A 21333-nucleotide genomic window follows, 5' to 3' on the forward strand; every position below is an offset into this window, starting at 1 on the left:
GTTCTAGCAACAAAATGAGTTAGTATAAGCTAGCTAACAATGCATGTCATGGGAGGTACTATTTTGACACTGAAGTGCTAACAAAAAATAAAAAAATAAATAAAAATATCACATTTATATCGTACACTTCTATATTAACCAAGCTGCAGGGATATTGTAATTATAGCAGCTAACACGAAAAACGAAAATAATTTATCTGCCAGGGTAAGACGACGACGGAAGAGTGGATACTCGCTCTCAATTTCGTTATGAAGACTCAACAGGATGCTTGTTTGCTGTCAGCATTTTTTTTACTTGAGGACTGGAGTATTGTGCGACTATTGCATTGTACTAAGTACTGTGCTGGAAGACATCGCCCTTCCAATGGGAGCAGACATTCTAAATGCTGTCGCTGCTGACGGAAGAAACGTAAGCTAGCTATGTGTAGGAAAGATGTTTTGGTAAGGTTTTCAATCATCAAAATACGGCAAGGTACCCCAAGTATGACTTATCAATGTACTTGTTAATGTATGATCACAGCATGTATATCAAAAGATAAAATATTTAGAGGGTTTTGTAGTCGAATGGGTACCTCCCAGTGACGTGCATTGTTAGATAGCTCATACTAGCTTTTATCTAGTTAGAATGCACAGAAAATGTAAAGAAATGTATTCATGTCAAGGATTGTGAATGGTGGGCAAAATTCCATCTTCATCATTTCATCTTCTCCAATTATAGCTCTAATCCAAACGAGTGGATGGTGTAATGAAATGTACTTCCTACAATTGCAGTCAGGTTTTATTTAACAGAACATATTTCATATCCTATGTCACCATTGCTCTTCAACTTGGCCATTGAATGGATGATGAGGTGAACAACAATGAAGCGGCCGCAAGGCTTAAGATCAAGAATTATGTTCCCTCAATCACCCAGTACTAGTCTCACACACTCAACCAGAAGAAAACACAAGTAATGATGATGCCCCGGCCCCCCCTCACCCACACAAAAAATAAAAATAAAGCACACAGAGAGCGGACCTGTGCCAAGCGCCACAGTTAGCCCATATTGGGATTTACACATTTCCAAGGGCTCATACTATTTTTTTGTTGAATGATATGCACAAAGGGTCCCATCCATCCATTTTCCCCTGCTTATCCGGGTCTGGGTCGTGGGGGCAGCAGTCTCAGTAGGGAAGCCCAGACTTCCCGGTCCCCGGCCACCTCCTCCAGCTCCACCGGTAGGACACCAAGGCGTTCCCAGGCCAGCTCTGAGACATAATCCCTCCATCGTGTCCTAGGTCTGCACCGGAGCCTTTCCCCGGCTGGGCATGCCCTTAACACCTCACCCAGACGTCCGGGAGGCATCCGGACTAGATGCCCGAGCCACCTCAACTGACTCCTCTTGATGTGAAGGAGAAGCGGCTCTACTCTGAGCACCTCCCGGATGACTGAGCTCCTCACCCTAAGGTCCCAAAGGGTCCCATTTTTAATTTTAGTAATGAAATAACATAAAGATGGGCGGCACGATGATCAAGTGGTTAGCGCATAGACCTCACAGCTAGGAGACCAGAGTTCAATTCCACCCTCGGCCATCTCTGTGTGGAATTTGCATGTTCTCCCCGTGCATGCGTGGGTTTTCTCCGGGTACTCTGGTTTCCTCCCACATTCCAAAAAAATGCTAGGTTAATTGGCTCCACTCCAAATTGTCCATAGGTATGAATGTGAGTGTGAATGGTTGTTTGTCTATATGTGCCCTGTGATTGGCTGCCACCAGTCCAGGGTGTACCTGGACAGCTGGGATAGGCTCCAGCACCCCCGCGATCTAAAAGACATAAAGACACCGTACAATGATGTGGCAATCGTACGGTGTTCGTACATTGCAAGCAAAATGTAAGCATATACAACTCACTTCCTGTGTATGCAACATACGCCACGCCCCTCACCTCACCATCATAATGTGAAGAAGGATAAGACACGTGATGAGAAGAGAAACACGCAACCTCTCCACTGTGCACGTGGAAGCAGGGGCGACCCGAGAACACCTGGTGTCGAACTGTAGAAAGGTATCTCGAGGACCTCTAACAAACTTGGAGGACCATTCAAAATCTGGTCCAAAACAGACAAGGGTGAATAGCTTTTGTTGCTGCCCTACATCTGAGTGAGTACTATTTAATTTCTCATTAACCTGCCATCACTCCTGAGACAGGCCCAAAATCCAAAACTACTGGATCCAGTCCAGTTCTCGTCCAATGCAGGTAAATGATACATTTTGGATTGGCCTTTTATTGTTGCCAACCCAAGGCAAACCTTTGCAATAAACATGCAGTATGCTGAGGTGTAATGATACATCTCATTAATAGTTAGCTTATTTTATTTTTTACAGTAGACTGAGGGCCAATAAAAATGGGTTGTCGACCGAAAGTGGCCCTGGGGCCACACTTTGAACACCATCCATAATTAGTGTTGTTTTGCTGTTTACAGCCAGAGTAGTTGAATGATTCCCTCGACTAGAATTCCTCTTATTGAGTTCAAGAGACACTGCAGTTTGCCTCCAAATACTGTTAAGTGTCCATGTTGGCAATACAGGCCTTCCTACTTAATTAAACATATACATCAACACGCTGCGTTCGCGCGGCCACATTTTTGGCTTGCCCCGCCGCCTGCGACGTGTTGATTAGCTTTGTGGAAAACAGGTAATTGAAGCAAGAGATCTAAATATAGCTGCAAGTGTGATTATCACTGATGGACGTGATGTATGACGCTCATTAGCGGGCCAGCGAACAAGCCCGACTCTCACAACGCCACCCTCAGCCTTCCCGCCCACATTCCAGTTATTGCTGGGAACGCTGCCCTGTCGGCATCTCTCACTTTGGGTTGCAGACAAGTTGCCTTGCACTGTCACATTATTTTTCATAGATTGGATTAGATACTGTGCATACACGTCACCAGAGTTAATTGTCATGTGGGAGTTGTTATCAGTTGTTGTAATTGCAAAAACAAAAGTTACTTTGTCAAATTCTGACATGCTCGGGTGCCAAACCTTTACTTCAGACTCCAGACAGTCCGCTTAAATTACTAATGTCATTTTGGAGCAACATTTGTTCATGGTTTAAGGTCCAAGTTGACTTCCTGTAAAATGTAAAATTGTTAAATTGTTAAAGTAAAATGAATTCATTGTTAATGAGATACATTACTAGACGTTTGTTAGACACTTATTTGCTTTTTACGAGTATAGCACAAAACTAAGATGTGGATGTTTTGTTTTGAGATTAGATTAATGTACTTCTGGGGGATAATGCAGTTTTAGGGCCCAAATGAAATCAGTTTTATTTTTTCCAAATTCAGTTTTCCATTATAAAGGGGAGCCGCACCTTTTTTGGAATTTTGTCCATCATTCACAATCCTTAGGTGAAACATAAGACATGGCGTGGCTGCGTCTTCCAGCACAAGACGTGTGCTCCAATCCTCAGGGAAAAAATACTGGCGGCAAAAAAACCCACGCACAAAACTAGGTCTTTCCCGATCTCCTGACTGTGTGACTACACTACCGCTCAAAAGTTCCTAAATGTCTTTGGTTTTCAAAGAATTTTTTTTCATTTCACAAACATTTTTATCCATTTTAAAATGAAAATGAATGAGATGATTTTCAAAGAAGGATGTACATTTTTGCATAGAGGCCTACTATCTAACAACTGCTAATCCAAGTTCATCATTTTATAAGGCTAATAGATGATTAGAAAAGCCATGTAAAAAATCTCTTACCATGCTGTTAACTACTCCCTTCAGAGAGCAGCACAAACTGGGTCTAACAAGGACAGAAAAACGCACAACTGTGCAAGAAGACAAATATCTGAGAGTGTGTAGTTTAAGACAAAGACGCCTCACAGGTCGTCACCTGGCAGCTGCACTAAATAGTAGCCGTCAAACACCAGTGTCAGTATCAACAGTGAAGCGGCCACTTCAGGACTTCAGACTTCATGGCAGGATTGCCTAGAAAAAGCCAGATCTCAGACAGGGCAAAAACATTGCCAAGTCATCCCAAACTTTGGAGCGGTAGTGTACATGCTAGCCATGAGGTGATATTTTTTAAACAGAGAATAGTCACCAACGTAATAATTATTATTATCAAATATTTAGTCCGCGCCCCCAGCCAAATTTGTTAACTCAATGGGGCCCGCGAGTCAAAAGGTTTGCCCCGCCCTGATCTAGGGTATAGTAGTATGGACAATGTAGTAGCAGATAGGCATACTGTACTGAGGTTCAAGGTGCTCATTTAAGTGTTTAAACCTGACATTACTCACCACACACACAGCTTGTGATTTTTTTGTTATCCACTGGGCTTTTCGTGTGAGAAGCTGCTTTAAATGCATGATGAGAATGGTCTTATAAAACCTCCATGGTTCTGTGAGACCACAGGAAACTTTTGTATGACAAGTTTTGCACTCAGCTGCAACGTCTTTTTCCGATATGCCAACATCACCCCTACTCTTTGCTAAGCACGCTGGCATACGCTGTTGTTGTGATCATTTCTGGATAGACATGCTTGGGGCGGAGTCTGGAATCGATTGCCTGTATCAGAGTGCCAATACCAAAGATTTTAAGTGCAGGCCTGTACACCCGGAAACTAGTTTTTCACTGATATTGGCCTTAGATCCCATATCAATATTGAATCTGGGCACCCCTAAGGGTTGTATTTTTCTCCCACAACTAACCTAATAGCTCACGATCTGTGGTTTTTCACCTGCAACACGTATTTCAAGGCCGCTGGAACCTTTATTGGTGTTGCTAGATCCAACGTCCAACATCCGGCCTGAAACATTTAACTGCTGCTATCACTGTACATTGATCTACAATGGATCCCTTTCAGTGTCTTTAATATACTAAATGCATCAAAACCTCCTGCCCCCCATATCTCTTCTTCTGTATGCAATCCTCAGTGGAAACAATTTGGCCACCCCAAATGTAGAGGAAGAGCAAGATGACAAGGGACGTCCATATTTGCTTCATCATTTTGTCATTTGGCATTACAAAACAAGTCTCCAATGACCTCCGTTGCTCCACATGTTGAAACAAATTCGACAAACAATAAGATGTGCTAACCCGCATGTCACTGGCCTTGGGCTTCCTGGCAGCTGCTGTTGGGGAAAGGTTGTGTTGCAAAAAGGGGAAAGGTTGGGACCACCTATTTGGATGAGGCAACTTTGCTTCTGATAATGGTCCATGTTGTTACTGATGTTTCTTATTTTGCTTAAGTGTTTACGTTTTTAAGCTCGGATGGTAAACCTTCAGACGTGATCAAGTACTTACTTCATGAAGGTTTATTGTCACACCTTTTTTTGTTAGCGTAACATGACTCATTATAACCTTACTGATTAGACTAATAAGCATATGTATTGTGTATGTGTACAAAAGGGGGTGAGAGGGTGCTGGCCTTTACTCAGCTACTTAATGCGCTAAAAGCTCATCAGGGCACGCCTACAGTTTATATAATGTACACACACACACACACACACACACACACACACACTGGACCCGTTATTAGCCTCATTACATCCAGCTTGAGCTGACATGAACTGTAATTTGAAGTGTGGGTGTGTGCGCACGTGAAGGTGTGTGTGCGCACGTGAAGGTGTGTGTGCACAGTTCTTAAGATGGTAATGAGGAGAATGGATCTTGATGTATGTTCCATAACAAGGGAGCTTGTTCAGCATGCTATAAAAGTGTCCATGCAATGTGGACCTTTTAATGTGCTGGAAATGGAGTAAACAAATATTTTAGTAGTGTGATTTGGACTTTGTGTGTGTGTATTATTGTTCCCCACGGGAATGTAATCCATTTGTTTTGTTGGTGGGTTCGGGGGGATGACATGATTGGCCATGATGCATTTACAAAAAGCGAGTTAAAGGGCTAATTAATACGTATGTAGACCTGTCAACAGGACAAAAAGATATACGTAGGGCCTGGATGAATAACATCATAGCAATGTAGTCAAAGGTGTTAAAATAGTTTAATGTAACCAGTGTAACCAGTTATTCAATATTATTTAATTGCGATCAATAAAAACTGTTCAATATTGGACTACTATCAGAAGAGATTAGGTAAGACCCGGGGAGAGAGGAGAAACCACCCGATTACACAGTCTGAGTTTTTGTAATGCAGTGTATTCAATATTTACATACATAGACATAAACGTAAATTATTGAACAATTCATTTACCGTGTTTTTATACTGGCATCAAATTTGATTTAGTTTTGTGTCGAATAGTACAAAATGTTGTAGTTTCTGTACTATTGGACTGAATAGGTCAGGTAACAAAAGGAGGCTGAGCATTTTAGACTCAGCATTACTCAGCCATTACTATTAAAGTATTACTTTTGCAATGTTCTTGGTTTGTATTTTGCTGGTTGTTGAAAAAGGTAATACGTCAATTAATAAATGAGTCATAAAAAATGACCTGTCATGATAACAATATTGCAGACACAGGGAAACCTTGCTAGTATTGGTAATGGTAATGGTTTAATTTCATTTAAACATGCATCAGATTACAATTGAGTGCATCCCATAATCAGTCCCAGTTCCACATGTCCAAAAGGAGTAGGAAGAAGCAAAGCTTATTAAATCCTACCCCTCCATCTGGTTCTTTTACAATCACTAACTGTTACATTTGTTCACTTCCTGCTTTCCATAATACAGTTTAAGGTTTTTTTTTTTTTTTTTTTAAATAATGTACCTTGTACCAAAGTATGAGGTGATATGAGCATCCAATGCCATAATGGGTACCATAGTAAGTGTCAATATAGTGATATATATAGCACATCATGACTGGTTCAAGACTTTTCATCCTTGTATTTAGCAAACATCAACTGCTTGTATTTCTTGAATTGGCTCATCGTTGTGCATTGTTTGATTTCCTTACTCAATCCATTCCATAGTTTGATTCCACATACTGAAATGCTATGGCTAGCATAACGTAGTCCTAGCATAGAAGTGTTTCAGTATTAGCAGTGAACTTATTGTCTTCTCTCTGCAGCTGATCGCGGTGTATGACGAACAAGAACCCCACCATGGCGGAGACGGCACCAGTGCCAGCTCCACGGGTACGCAGAGCCCCGACCTGTTTGCCGCCGACCTCAGCGCTGGCAGCGGAGCATCGGCCTTTCAGCCCTATCAGGCAGCCAGCGAGATCGAGGTTACACCGTCCGCACTGCGCACCAGTAAGTTGTGATAAAAGTGCACCAGCATGGACTGGAAGTGGTGGCTCTTTTTTGTGGTTAAACCAAACACTGGCAGTGAAGGAAGTTGTTAAGCTGTTGTGGCACCGTGACAAATGGATCCGATCGGAAATCGGGCTCATTTGGCTGGCCACCAGTCCAGGGTGTACCCCGCCTCTTGCCCAAAGACAGCTGGAATAGGCTCCAGCACCCCCGCGACCCTCGTCAGGATAAGCGGTAGAAAATGAATGAATGAATGAGTTCTCCTATTTTGTGTGGAAGTGGTAACTTTTTTGCTTCTTATTTTGTCTTTCCCCACCCTCAGCCATCTCTGCGTGGAGTTTGCATGTTCTCCCTGTGCATGCGTGTTTTTTTTCCGGTTTCCTCCCACATTCCAAAAACATGCTAGGTTAATTAGCGACTCCAAATTGTCCATAGGTATGAATGTGAGTGTGAATGGTTGTTTGTCTATATGTGCCCTGTGATTGGCTGGCCACCAGTCCAGGGTGTACCCCGCCTCTCATCCGAAGACAGCTGGGATGGGCTCCAGCACCCCCACAACACTCATGAGGATAAGCGGTAGAAAATGAAGGAATGTTTAAGGAATGCCTGCTGGGTATTTTAAGCGGTGCTGTTTGATTTTATATTACATTTTATTTAATGTTTACTGTTGCACTAAAGTCCAAATAATCTATTTTATTTCTTACTTGATTGTTCAAGCTACCTCACAATTCTCTGTTAAAGTATTAAATGTTATAATAAGGTAAATAAAATGAAAAAAAAAATAGGGGACATCCTGGATCTGTTTCTTCACTCTTTTATTATTTAAGGAGACTTTATTACAGCTGGGCAATATATCGATATTTAAAAAAATATATTCATGTGCTTTAGTCATGATATCAAAACCCAACTATTTTGTTGATTTCAAACTGGATTTGCGCTGTATCTCCAAAGAACTGCAAACCCACTTTCCTCGGTTGGTTGAATGAATGAATGAATGAATGACGTGGAATGAAACTCCCCCAAAAAGTATGGCTGCACTGTATTCATTTGCGCCCCAGCTAGTAGTCGCAGATAGAGGTGATGGTGCTAAGCTGTGAGCACAGCTCCCATTGCGCTTTCCCCCACCCCACAGCGCCGGTCCCACGCTCCGAGGGACCCTGCACACCCACACAATTTACACATTTTAATCTTTTGGCACTCACATTTATAAGAATCCTCTGTGGTTTATGTGCACTGATCATAAAGTAAAGAGCAGACACTCAAAGATAACAGTTCACATGGACTGGCTGACCTTAGCAGTCAAATATTGACACAAACACACAAACTTACTGGAGAGGAATCTGGGAGCCTGACACTTGGCGTCGTTCTGCCAGCAATACACTTTTTCCACCATCTCCCATGTGTGGTCCACCGGAACCAATCCGCCATAACCGAGTCCCGAAGGTCATAAGCTTTTATTAAGGCACTAGCTTCCATTTGCAGCCATGTTGGTTGGACCTTCCCACGGAGAGCAACTTTTAAACAGAGTGATTAGTTTTAATGGACGGGCTCTTCCTCCCTCACGTTGTTGTTGTTCCCACACTTTTGAGCGAACTCCAACCGCCGCCTTGTTACTGATAAATCCCCCGCAGTGGAATCACACTGATTAATTGACTTAATCAAGCAGCAGAGTTGCTGAAAGGATGTTGGCATCAGCCACTTCCAACATTTGTTTCATTGTCCTTAGTAGTCTTTAGTCATTCTAACAAAGACCACTTAACCATGTTATGTGCACTGGGCGCAACAAAATGTGGCGAGGTTTTTACTTAACAGACGTGTAACCGAAAAAAAAAAAGCAACCATGTAAATATCAACATAGAATAGCGGCGTAGATCATGTAGTTAAAAACGATGTGTGGCCTGGGAAGTGACATGTTACGTCAGTCATTCCCGAGTGTTAGCATGGTGAGCAGTGACTCTTGTGAGTCATGGCTAACAAGTTTTCTATGGAAATATTCCATTTGTAATTAAGGAATCCTACTTGGCGGAAATTCACTTATCACTGTCGGGTCTGAAACCAATGAACTGTGATAAACGAGGGTTGACTGTAATGCCGGTTTGCAAATTGAGCAGTATGGTCTTCCTTTGTTGTTCTTCTTCAGTGTTTCCTATACATTCATTTAGAAACGGACTCAGTTTTGACTAAATATTTGTTTTGTTTTTTATGTTGTTTTTACTACGAGCGGCACGGCGGTCTAGTGGTTAGCACGCAGACCTCATAGCTAGGAGACCAGGGTTCAATTCCACCCTCTGCCATCTCTGTGTGGAGTTTGCATGTTCTCCCCGTGCATGCGTGGGTTTTCTCCGGGTACTCCGGTTTCCTCCCACATTCAAAAAACATGCTAGGTTAATTGGCCACTCCAAATTGTCCATAGGTATGAATGTGAGTTTGAATGGTTGTTTGTCTATATGTGCCCTGTGATTGGCTGGCGACCAGTCCAGGGTGTACCCCGCCTCTCGCCCGAAGACATCTGGGATAGGCTCCAGCACCCCCGCGACCCTCGTGAGGAAAAAGCGGTAGAAAATGGACGAATGGACGAACGAACGAACAAACGAATGAATGTTGTTTTTACTCCCTTTTTTACAAATTATGGATTAAATCAACTGAAGCATGTCTTCTACAAATGCACAATTTGTCTTCTACAAATAAAAATATGTTGACTTTTCCTCAGACATGCCCCTGCATGTACGCCGCAGCAGTGATCCCGCATTGTTGAGCATCAACGGGCCGTTCAGCGGCGCCGAGTCGCGGGTCCAAGCAGAAGAGCCACCATCAAGGAAGAACCCGACCCGGTGGTCCACCACTGCCGGCTTCTTAAAAGCTCGCCACTCCTCTGGCTCGAGCAGCCTGGAGAGGAAGGTAAGCGTGACACACCATCCCTTTAAACAGCGCTGGTCTGGAATACTATGTTATGTTTGGTTCTCCTGCAGGCTAAGGGTTTGGACACGTACCGCAGTCTGCCACGGGACGCGGGAACATGGGCCAATCAGAGAGAGTTCCAGAGGGAGACGGCCCGCTCGTCTCTTAGCGCCAATCACCCCATGGTGGACCGCTGGCTAGAGAGGCAGGAACAGGTAGGACTGTAATCACATCTTCACAGCTAGGACACCCGAGTTCAATTCCACCCTCGGCCATCAAATTAAACATTAAACACATTTTTAGTGACTAGCACATGTATCTTGATTTAATGTGATTTTCTAATCATTGAAGAACAAGTACAAAGTTGCAGTATTTTGGTTTTTTTTTGTCATCCTGGTTCACAAGGACGAGTGGTTAGCATTCAGGCCACACAGCTACGAGACCCGGGTTTCATTCCCCGCTCAGGCATCTCTTTGTGGAGTTTACATGTTCTCCCCGTGCATGCGTGGGTTTTCTCCGGGTACTCCGGTTTCCTCCCACATTCCAAAAACATGCTAGGTTAATTGGCCACTACAAATTGTCCATAGGTATGAATGTGAGTGTGAATGGTTGTTTGTCTATATGTGCCCTGTGATTGGCTGGCCACCAGTCCAGGTTGTACCCCGCCTCTTGCCCAAAGACAGCTGGGGTAGGCTCCAGCATACCCCCACCCTCATGAGGATAAGTGGTAGAAAATGAATGAATATAGAGCATATTCATATACAGGGGTGTGAAAAGGTGTTTGCCCCCTTCCTAAGTTCAAAAGCATCTGCACAATAAAAGTAATTGGAAATTGTAAATAGTTAATGGTCATAACTAAATTGTTGTTTAAAACAACAGTTTTTTGTGTTTGTGTTGTGGCATAGTTGATATATTTTGGGATAAATACATATTGCTTAATTTGTGTTTAAATGAAAGTTATACTTGAATTGCATTTTTTCACAAAAAGCTGTTTTCCTCCCCCTTTTTTTGCTGAGAATGTTTTCTACTGCTGATTAGAACGGAAAACAAACAAAAAAATGTTTTTGTTCTGATGAAAGATGAGAGTATAACCTTTCTTTTGGTATATATCATGTATACAGTATATATCCCTAGAACAGATTATTCTGTGTGGATTCAGTCAGTCATAAAAAATTATAGTCTATGCAGCTATCTGCGCCTCATGTAGTCCTATTACAGTGTCAGAGACAAATGGAAGATGCCTGGCGGGATACCCTATGGTCGTGTGCTCCAATGTTACTGGACTATTTCTTCTTTGAAATGTGGAAGTTGACACGCATGGATTAAAAAAAAAAAAAACACTTTAAAATTTGAGCGTCAGCTGGTATTAAAAAGCAGCCTCAATGGTCTCCTGTACAATTAGCGTTGAAAGATGTTGAACAGTTAGCAGGTCACCATGGCAACAGTGAGCCTTCAGTGGAGGCAAGGAGGAAAGAAAGCGTCCGCATTGCCTGCCGCTGACTCAATGTGCTTTATGTGTTCATATATTCAGCTGGTATAGATTATACACTCACGATAACAACTTCATGTCACCTCTACGTAATACTATGCATGACCTTACTATCGGTTTATTGCTGACTGCATTACGAAAAATTGAGTTGTAAGATTATGAATGGAGGGGAAAGTAATTAAAGGAGAAATCACCTGCTGGTTATATGATTGGATGTTTCATTCTTCTGAAACCTCATGGTGGTTTTCATCTTTTGCTCTTTGTGTGTGTGCACCTGTCAGTGTGTAGCCACATGATTGGCCTCAGTGTGTGTGCGCAATGTTGCTGTGTGTCCTCGGCTATTAGGGAGGGACCTGGTTATCTGTCATGGCGGGGCCGAGAGGGGAGGGGGGCACGCAACTCACTGGGGATGTTGTTAGAAAGACACACCGAAGGCCAGCTACACGCACACACCTGTGATGAGATACAAGGCGGGGGGCTCTTTCAGTGGCAATGTGCAAGATTTGGCTCCACACGCTCCACATTCATCACCTATGCACACGTTTCCACATGCCAGAAATGGCTCCAGAGTGAATTGTGTGTCCTTGTCAGCACACACTTCTGTCTAACAAGCCTGTGAGTGTATGCGTGTGTGTGTGTGTCCCTCAGGTGCAGCTTTAGCAGGCTAAATCTCACCCAGCTGAGCTCTCATAAATCACAACTGGAGTTGGCGTGTTGGCATACATGTTGTGCACGTTCATGTTTTGGACTGTGTGTGTGAATTGATTACTTCCATATAACAGTGTTTTTCAACCTTTTTTGAGCCACGGCACGTTTTTTACATTGTAAAAATCTTGTGGCACACCACTAACCAAAAATGTTCCAAAATGTCACCACGACCTCACACGTGCATCAATAAGTCTATGGGAGGAACAAGGTAGGTGTTGCCACACGGACCAATATTACATTGCTCTGCCAGTCTTTACACCACAGACACTCCACAGTAGCCACGTTTTTACATCACCACTTTTTCTCTTTCCCAATGACCTTTCGGGAAACAATGGTATCCATGGAAAGGAATATTCCAATCTCTTGTCTACATGCGCCGTGAAAATCAACCAGAATAGTCAATAGGGCATGCCCAGTAAAACGTAAACACCAACATCACGTGATACCGGCTTCCCCGAGTTTTTCTTTCACTTGTTGGAATAACTTCGTATTGCCAGTTTTTCGTCTGTCCAGTCTTGAAATTTAGTTTGAATCAAAAACAAACTTTGCTTAGTCCAGTGCCGATTGCTGGCCTCCATTTTTAAAAGTGAAGAACGTCTGGATCTGCGTGTTACGTCATATCTGAGCATGCGCTGAAATAACGCACCCGGGATCAATTTAAACAGGAAAAGATCAAATTCAATCTTGCTAATATTTTATAATTAAACTCAGGACATGTTTTATATAGATATATATTTTCTTTTTTAATAAAAGTGGACTTGTGAATGGCGTATAGAAGGGTTTAGATTCTGTTCCACAGATGGCGCTAATGCACCCGAAAGCTGCTTGCCAACCGCCAATAAACAACAGAAGAAGAAAAACACCACGAAGAAGAAGGCACCCTGACAACTTTCCGTTTGAGCGGGTACAAGATACCTCAATCGGATTGGTTAAAGGAATATTCCATCCCTGTTCAATTCTTTCCGTTTGAGCAAATAAACCAAAGTGAATTGGAATATTTGGGTCCATGTATACTATTGACATAATGGCTATTGACATAATATTTGCAAATGATGATTAATAAATGTTAATTATAAAAAGTGATATTGGATAATTCCTCACGGCACACCTGACGGTTTCTCAAGGTACACTAGTGTGCCGCGGCATAGTGGTTGAAAATCACTGCCATATAACACATGCAGGTGGGTATGCACATGATTCTGTATGTGCATATCAGAGGAAAGTGACCTAATGTGGGGGGGTGTATGTGTGCATGACCAGTAGGTGCTGCTGTAGAGCCTTATTGGGAGTCAAACTCGGTGTGAACGGCTCTAGAGATGACTACTGCAGCTGTGTGTTTATGTTTGCAGATGTGTGCAAAAAAAGAGAATAACCCGATATATTCTTTCTTCTTCTATAATTATTTAGTCGTCACACTGTCAGGAAGCCGTGTGTGTCATGGAGATAAAGCGGTGTTGAACACCGTACGTGATATCGAATGTTATTTTTTGTAAAGTTGTCACTGGAAAAAGTTAGCAGTAACTCCTCTTGGCTCCTCGTCATCTTTGATGTTCTGGTTTTGATGTGACGAAGCACCGCCAGGAGCCTCCCTCTTTCCAGCTGTGAGAGTCAGGTCTGGCATGGAGACACAGGGTTGATGAAAGACACCCTCCTCCTCCTCCTCCTCTTGAGGGAGCACACTTTCCCCCTGTGGCATCCTCCACCTCAGGGTGCAACCTGCCACCACAAACACACACGGGCTGCAATAACTGCAGCATAAATCTAATTAGACTTGAAACACACACCATCCACTCCACGGCAGATGGTGTCCTTTAAAAAAACATCCACCTGTTTAGCTTTTTAAGAAGGAACGGAGAAGAAAAGGAATGAATAAAGAATGTTACTATTGCTAGGCTGAAGTCAATTGAGAGCCTCATTTATTTTTTTTTCCCCAGGAAATCACTCAAACAGTGGATGTCAAATAATGTCAACCCAAAAGCCTTAAAAAAGCATCAAAATCCATGCATGTTTATTATGGTTTACTTTACGTCTGCTGGCTTGGGCCACTTTTGGTAACGTAGACCTCCGTCCATATGAACTACATATGTAAAGCAGTTGAGCAAACTTTATTCATTTCCTGGATCGTATTGCTCCTCGCACACACGCTAGATCCACCTGGGGGGTTAAAGCTTTGGACCTGAGCCTACGGCAAGGCTTGGTCTGGTCTTGGTCGAGTGGACCTTGTTATTGTTATTATTATTATTGTTATTATTATTATTTATTGTGATTATTATGATGGTTATGATTATGATGATGATTATGATGATGATTTTTTATTTTTATTTTTATTTTTATTTTTATTTTTATTTTTATTTTTATTTTTATTTGTATTTGTATTTGTATTTGTATTTGTATTTGTATTTGTATTTGTATTTGTATTTGTATTTGTATTTGTATTTGTATTTGTATTTGTATTTGTATTTTTATTTTTATTTTTATTTTATGCTAATAAATAAGTGATAAATTCAGCAATATGAAATAAAATTCACAACAAATTGTCATAATTATGACAGCAAATGTAGTAGCAGTACAGAACATAGATAAAATAGAACAAAATTACACTACACTACACTTCATACATTTTTGATTTTGGATTTTATTTTTCATAGTAAACGCTTGTAAATCCTAAATGCAAGAGTTGTGCATTCATTAGGTTACTTAATAGATGGTTCTTGCATGTGAACCCGGACGAATCGGCTCAAAGAGACGGCTTTTTGAAATGAATCACAGGAGCTGGATTGTGTCATTGGGAGCCAGTTGAGTGAGTTAGTTTTTTTTCCTCAACTTTGTTGTTGTTTTGTTGTTGTTGTTGTTAAAGGTGACTTGGAGAAGGCATTCTACCGTGCTCCTTGAGGAATTCTGTGGGGAGTACTCCAGGAATATGGGGTACCATATTATGGGCTGTGCGTTCCCTGTATGACCAGTTTAAATGTACAGGGTTGGATCTGTGCTTTTTGCAGACGATGTGGTCCTGTTGGCTTCATCGAGCCATCACATTCAACTCTCACTGGAACGGTTCCTTAACTGATAAGTTTGAGTGCGAAGCGACTGGGATGAGAATCAGCACCACAGAGTCTATGGTTCTCGCCTGGAAAAGTGTCATGTGCCATCTCTGGGTTGGGAATGAGATCCTTCCCGAAGTGGAGGAGTTTAAGTACCTCAACGTCTTGTTCACGAATGAGGGAGCTGGGCTGAAAGCTCTCAATTTGCCGCTTGATCTACATTCATACTCTCACCTGTGGTCATGAGCGGCCTAAATGAGTTTTGGGTGGCTGGGCTCTCTCTTAGAGAGAAGATGAGAAGCACTGTCATCCGGGAGAAACGCGGAGTAGAACCGCTGCTCCTCTACGTTGAGAGGAGTCCGATGAGGTGGCTTGGGAATCTGCTCAGGGTGCCCGTACGCCTCCCTCGGGAGGTGTTCAGGGCACGTCCGACCGCCAGGCGGCCTCTGGGAAGACCGGGACACGTTGGAGAGACTGTCTCTCAACTGTCCTGGGAACGGCTCGAGTTCCGCCAGGAGGAGCTGGACGAAGTGGCCGGGGAGAGGGAAGTCTGGGCTTTCCTGCTTAGGCTGCTGCCCACCATGCAACCTGACCTCAGATAAGAGGTAGACGATAAATGGAAAAACTCAACAGGAAACCATCCCGCCTAAACTTATATTGGAATCGAACTGTTAATTAAGAAGATGTCACTTCACTATCACCTTCTGTTTGTATCATGGACATAATTACACAAAAGTATGGATGATGTATGTCTCCCAAAGTAGACACCAGCATGAAGTAATCACTCTAAACATCAACACTGCGGCACCATGACAAGCTGTCAATGTGACTTATTGATGATGCCGTCAGCACGTCTGGATCTTATTACCAAAGTGTCTTCAAGGAAAAGTGAATTAATGTGTGTGTGTGTGTGCGCGTGTGTGTTTGTGTGCAAGTGGGAGGGCCTGGTGTGTAATTGAAAACACTTCATGATGCAAGCATTCATCAAATGTCAGATGTGACAAATGGTGCTCTGCAACGTCAACACCATGTTATTTATAATGGCAGAGTTTCTTCAAAAGACAAAGTGTGTCAGATGATGTCAATTTCTTGGTTGCTTTTTTGTCTAATTCAAGGGTCTGGAACCTTTTTGGCTAAGAGCTGTGAAAGCCACATATTTTTGTGAGAGCCATATAATAGTTGTCTTTTAAAAACATATAAAACTAAATACAAGACCTGCTGTCTTGTATTTTATATATTTTAGAATATAATAATTCTCCCATCTCAAAGACCTGGATAGGTCATATGATCACTATCTCTCCTCTGCACATGTCCAAACCATCTCAGTCTGGCCTCTCTGACTTCTGGCCTCTCTGACTTTATCTCCAATTCCTCTAACATGTAATGTCCCTCCGATGTACACGTTTCTGATCCTATCTATCCCGGTCACTCCCAATTAGAACCTCAGCATCCTCATCTCGGCTACCTCCAGTTCTGTTTCCTGTCTTTTCCTCAGTGGCACTCTCTCTAGACCAGGGGTCTCAAACTCAATTTACCTGGGGGCCACTGGAGCTAGGGTCTGGGCAAGGCTGGGCCGCATCAGGTTTTCAAAAAAACGCATTTATTAAAAAAAGAAAAATATACAAACTTTTTCAGTGCTTTGGTTCCGATTTTCTGCACGAAAAGCTCTGATAAAACATTCCACTGTTCTCGAATATCTTAATTTTTATTTTTCTGCACAAAATAAGATGAAAAATAAATGAACAAATCAAGAATAAAGAAAATCAATCAATCAGTAATCAATAAATATTATAATAACAATAAAATGGCAAATAATAAAAACTTAAGAAACCACATATAGTTGGTGGGTAGACAAATTATTTTTTTCATATTAAAATAAACAAAGCATTATTAGAGCCCTGTAGACATGACAAAACACGACTATAGTCACATTTATACTCTTTTTATTTACAACATATTGCGCAACTGCAGGGTCTTGAGACACATGCTAACTCGCAAACTAGAGAGCTAGCGACCTAAACGGTAGCCTTCAAGTTATTTCCTTTAAACTTAAATAGCCAAAAACTTACCACTTCCACACGGATAGGGAGGATAACTATTAACAGTTATTTAACCTTTAACATGAACATTAATCAAACGTAATAATTTTTTCTGGGTACATGATACCATACAGCATCCATATCAAACTTGCGTGGGCCGCACTAACATTAAACTTTCATATCAGGGCGGGGGCCTCAAACTAGTGTCCTGTGGGCCACATTTGGCCCGCGGGCCATATGTTTGAGACCCCTGCTCTAGACCAAACAACATCGAGTCCCTCCAGCCACATCCGCTGCCTTCTGAAGTACAGATGTGTTCGACACTATGATGACGACTGGCTCCCAAGCCATAGGTTCCCAACCCCTGGTCTCAATGCGTTAAAGGTTGTGTTTATACATGAAAGAAAACCACAACACTTATTTCTGTCTGAATGTTGCTTCTGTGCTCTGTTGTGCTGTGTTAAATGTTCAGTGTAGACATGTACGAGTACTTCACAACAATGGCGGACAGCAGTGCTTTTCTTGTGTTCAATAATTTAAAATTGAGAAAATAATTTAAGCATACACTACCGCTCCAAAGTTTGGGATCATTTGGAAATGTTTTTGTCCAGTCTGAGATCTGGCTTTTTCTTGGCAATCCTGCCATGAAGTCTGAAGTCCTGAAGTGGCCGCTTCACTGTTGATACTGACACTGGTGTTTGACGGCTACTATTTAGTGCAGCTGCCAGGTGACGACCTGTGAGGCGTCTTTGTCTTAAACTACACACTCTCACATATTTGTCTTCTTGCACAGTTGTGCAGCGTTTTTCTGTCCTTGTTAGACCCAGTTTGTGCTGCTCTCTGAAGGGAGTAGTTAACAGCATGGTAAGAGATTTTTTACATGGCTTTTCTAATCATGTATTAGCCTTATAAAATGACGAACTTGGATTAGCAGCCATACCAGGAGATTGATGCAGAGGACTGACAGTTGTTGATAGTAGGCCTCTATGCAAAAATGTACATCCTTCTTTGGAAATCATCTCATTCATTTTCATTGTTTGTGAAATGCATGAAAATGTTTTTTCTTTGAAAAACAAAGACATTTGCAAGTGATCTCAAACTTTTGAGCGATAGTGTACGTCACACAGTCAGGAGATTGGGAAGACCTAGTTTCATGCGTGGGTTTTCTCCGAGTACTTGGGTTTCCTCCCACATACCAAAGAAAAAATTGTTTGGTCAATTTGTGATTCCATATTATCCAAAGGTATGAATGAGAGTCTGAATGATGTCTACATGTGCACTGTGATTCGAGTGGGGTCCATTTGCCCCGCCCCTCTCCCGAAGTCAGCTGGGTTAGGCTCTAGCATACCCCCGCGATCCGAATGAGGATAAGCGGTATAGAAAATTGATTGTTTGTGAAATGCATGAAAATGTTTTTCTTTGAAAGAATTTGCAAGTGATCCTAAACTTTTGAGCGGTCGTGTATTTGTGATAGGAAAGTGTTGTGTATTAAGAATATCGATTGAGAGTCCAGGGTTATGATAGCACAGATATCCAACTTGCAGCATTATTAAATCTATTGTACCAAAAAAAGGAGAGGTTGTAGGTTCAATTGTAGTTCACATGCAAAGTACATATCCTATCAGTGAACTCATTTGTCATGAAATACAGGTGTCGTGTTTGAATCGACCACTCATAAAACCATAAATAGGAGAAGCAAATATTTTATCGTCAACTACTCCTCATCAGCTAGTGAGCTACCGTGAGCAGTGACCTCTACCTGTTGGAGTGTGATTGCATCACTGTCTGTGGCTGGACACACAACAAAGTTGAATAAGATTGAAATGCGAGCGATCACGGACGCTGGCATAGATGAGCTGCACATGTGACAAGCAGTCCTAAATCAACTATGCATTTTACGGACAAGTTTTCATTTGCACGATAATAAGGCTCACACTGAACGTTCGTTCCGCAAGCCACTTCCTTCCGCAAGCCTCATACAGTCCGGCGACATAAGCAAGAGGCAATTCCGGTAAAAGATTTTCAAAATAAAGTGCAGGTGGTCAATATGTATGTATGTAAATAAGTGCTGTATATACAGTCATACAATATATTACTTAACATCCATTACATTTTCAATGCTGCTTATCCTCACTATGGACTTCGAGTGAGAGGCGGGGTACACCCTGGACTGGTCCTCAGCCAATTGCATTACTTAACATTGCTTGATTAATGACTTTTGACAAAATGTTATAATAAATATGGTAATGGTTTTATTTCATTTGAACATGCATCAGATTACAATTGTAAGTCAATAACTGTTACATTTGTTCACTTCCTGCTTTCCTAATATGATTCATTTATTTTTTTAAACTTTATTTTAGCTTACGCCAAACTACCCTGGGGCGGCACGGCGGTTAAGTGGTTAGCACGCAATTCGATTCCACCCTCGGCCATCTCTGTGTGGAGTTTGCATGTTCTCCTCGTGCATGCGTGGGTTTTCTCCGGGTACTCCGGTTTCCTCCCACATTCCAAAAACATGCTAGGTTAATTGGCCACTCCAAATTGTCCATAGGTATGAATGTGAGTGTGAATGGTTGTTTGTCGAAATGTGCCCTGTTGTTGGCTGGCCACCAGTCCAGGGTGTAGGGTTAGGGTTAGGGTTAGGCTCCAGCACCCCTGCGACCCTCGTGAGGAAAAGCGGTAGAAAATGAATGAATGAACAAACTTTATTTTATTTTATTTTTTAATTTTTAGTATTGTATAAATATAAATTACTGCTATAATTTATACTATTATATTATTATAATGCATCACTGCATTATTAATGCATTATTATAGCTGCATTATAATGCATTATATAATGCATTACTATTACTATAATATAATTTATACTAATTTGGTACTATATAATATATATATTTTTTGGTACTCTATCCCATATTGAAGTATTTTTCTTATTTTGCACAAACTGTTTGTGAAATGCATCCACTGGCATCACAGGACAGAAGTATCATGTGTTCATTACACAATGTCAGTTTGAAGAAAGAGTTTCTGCCAATATGCGTATCTTGGTGTCGTTAATGAAGTGCTGGTCAATATTGCTATAATAGATATTGCTCAGAAAGGCAATATCAAGCATCTCCACTAATAATAGTTCTAAAAAGTGCTTTTTCTTTGCTACAATTATGATGGCGAACCCAATGAAGGGTCTCCAAATCAACAAACTTGATCTCTGTGCATGACGCCACATGCATCCACGACCATTTATATGGGTCAGTGCGGTCACAGTGCCAGGAACTTGGACTGGGCAGCACTTCATTAAAGTGCAGAATCGCACACACACACACACACACACACACACACACACAGCACTTTATTTAGTCTGGGAGATAGAGAGGACAGACCCCAGTGGATTCTTCTATTAATCTTTAATGAGCCCCGGGGCTACAGTGCCGCCCGCCTCTCCATCTCCACCCAGGAAACAAACAATGACTCATGAGGAAAACATCATGCTCCTCATACCTGCCCACCTTCTTGAAGCACCTCTATGAATTATTAATATCTGCCTCTTCCCTGCGACGGGAAGGAGGAGAAGTCTTAATGCTGCGGTCGGCAAAGTGTAGCCATTGCTTTCTGATTTGTCTGCTGCTCGGGTCAGATGATTGGGTAACTGTCAATCAAATCGGCATCATCAGCTCCATTTAGCGCTAATGTTTGTTTGAGGGGAAGACAACATAGTTTTTTTTTTCTTCTAATTGTTTTCTGTTATGACTGTGGAAATGGTCTCCTGCCCCATGAAACCAGCATTCAGTTGTGTGATCCAACTTTCCCAGCTCTTTTATTATGTGTAATTGAACAAAGCAAAACTTGTTCTCAATCAGAAATCACGCCACACTCTTTATTGCTCTCTGGTTACACCATATCTTACTTATTGTGTGGAAATATGGGCTAATAACTATAAAAGCAATCTTCACTGGCTAAATG

The 21333-nt window shown here is 41.9% G+C and overlaps 1 protein-coding gene across 9 annotated transcripts in view; it reads left to right on the plus strand.

Annotated features, from left to right (window-relative positions):
• Positions 1 to 21333, plus strand: part of pard3ab (par-3 family cell polarity regulator alpha, b) — a 165655-nt gene that overhangs the window by 46521 nt on the left and 97801 nt on the right. For all 9 annotated transcript variants that reach the window (XM_058080481.1, XM_058080491.1, XM_058080500.1 and 6 more), the window contains exons 3-5: positions 7009 to 7192; positions 9903 to 10090; positions 10162 to 10305. In XM_058080481.1, the coding sequence (XP_057936464.1) occupies positions 7009 to 7192; positions 9903 to 10090; positions 10162 to 10305 (516 nt within the window). The remainder of the gene's footprint in view (positions 1 to 7008; positions 7193 to 9902; positions 10091 to 10161; positions 10306 to 21333) is intronic.

This window comes from Doryrhamphus excisus, chromosome 1 (genome assembly GCF_030265055.1).
Source record: "Doryrhamphus excisus isolate RoL2022-K1 chromosome 1, RoL_Dexc_1.0, whole genome shotgun sequence".
NCBI lineage: Eukaryota > Metazoa > Chordata > Actinopteri > Syngnathiformes > Syngnathidae > Doryrhamphus > Doryrhamphus excisus.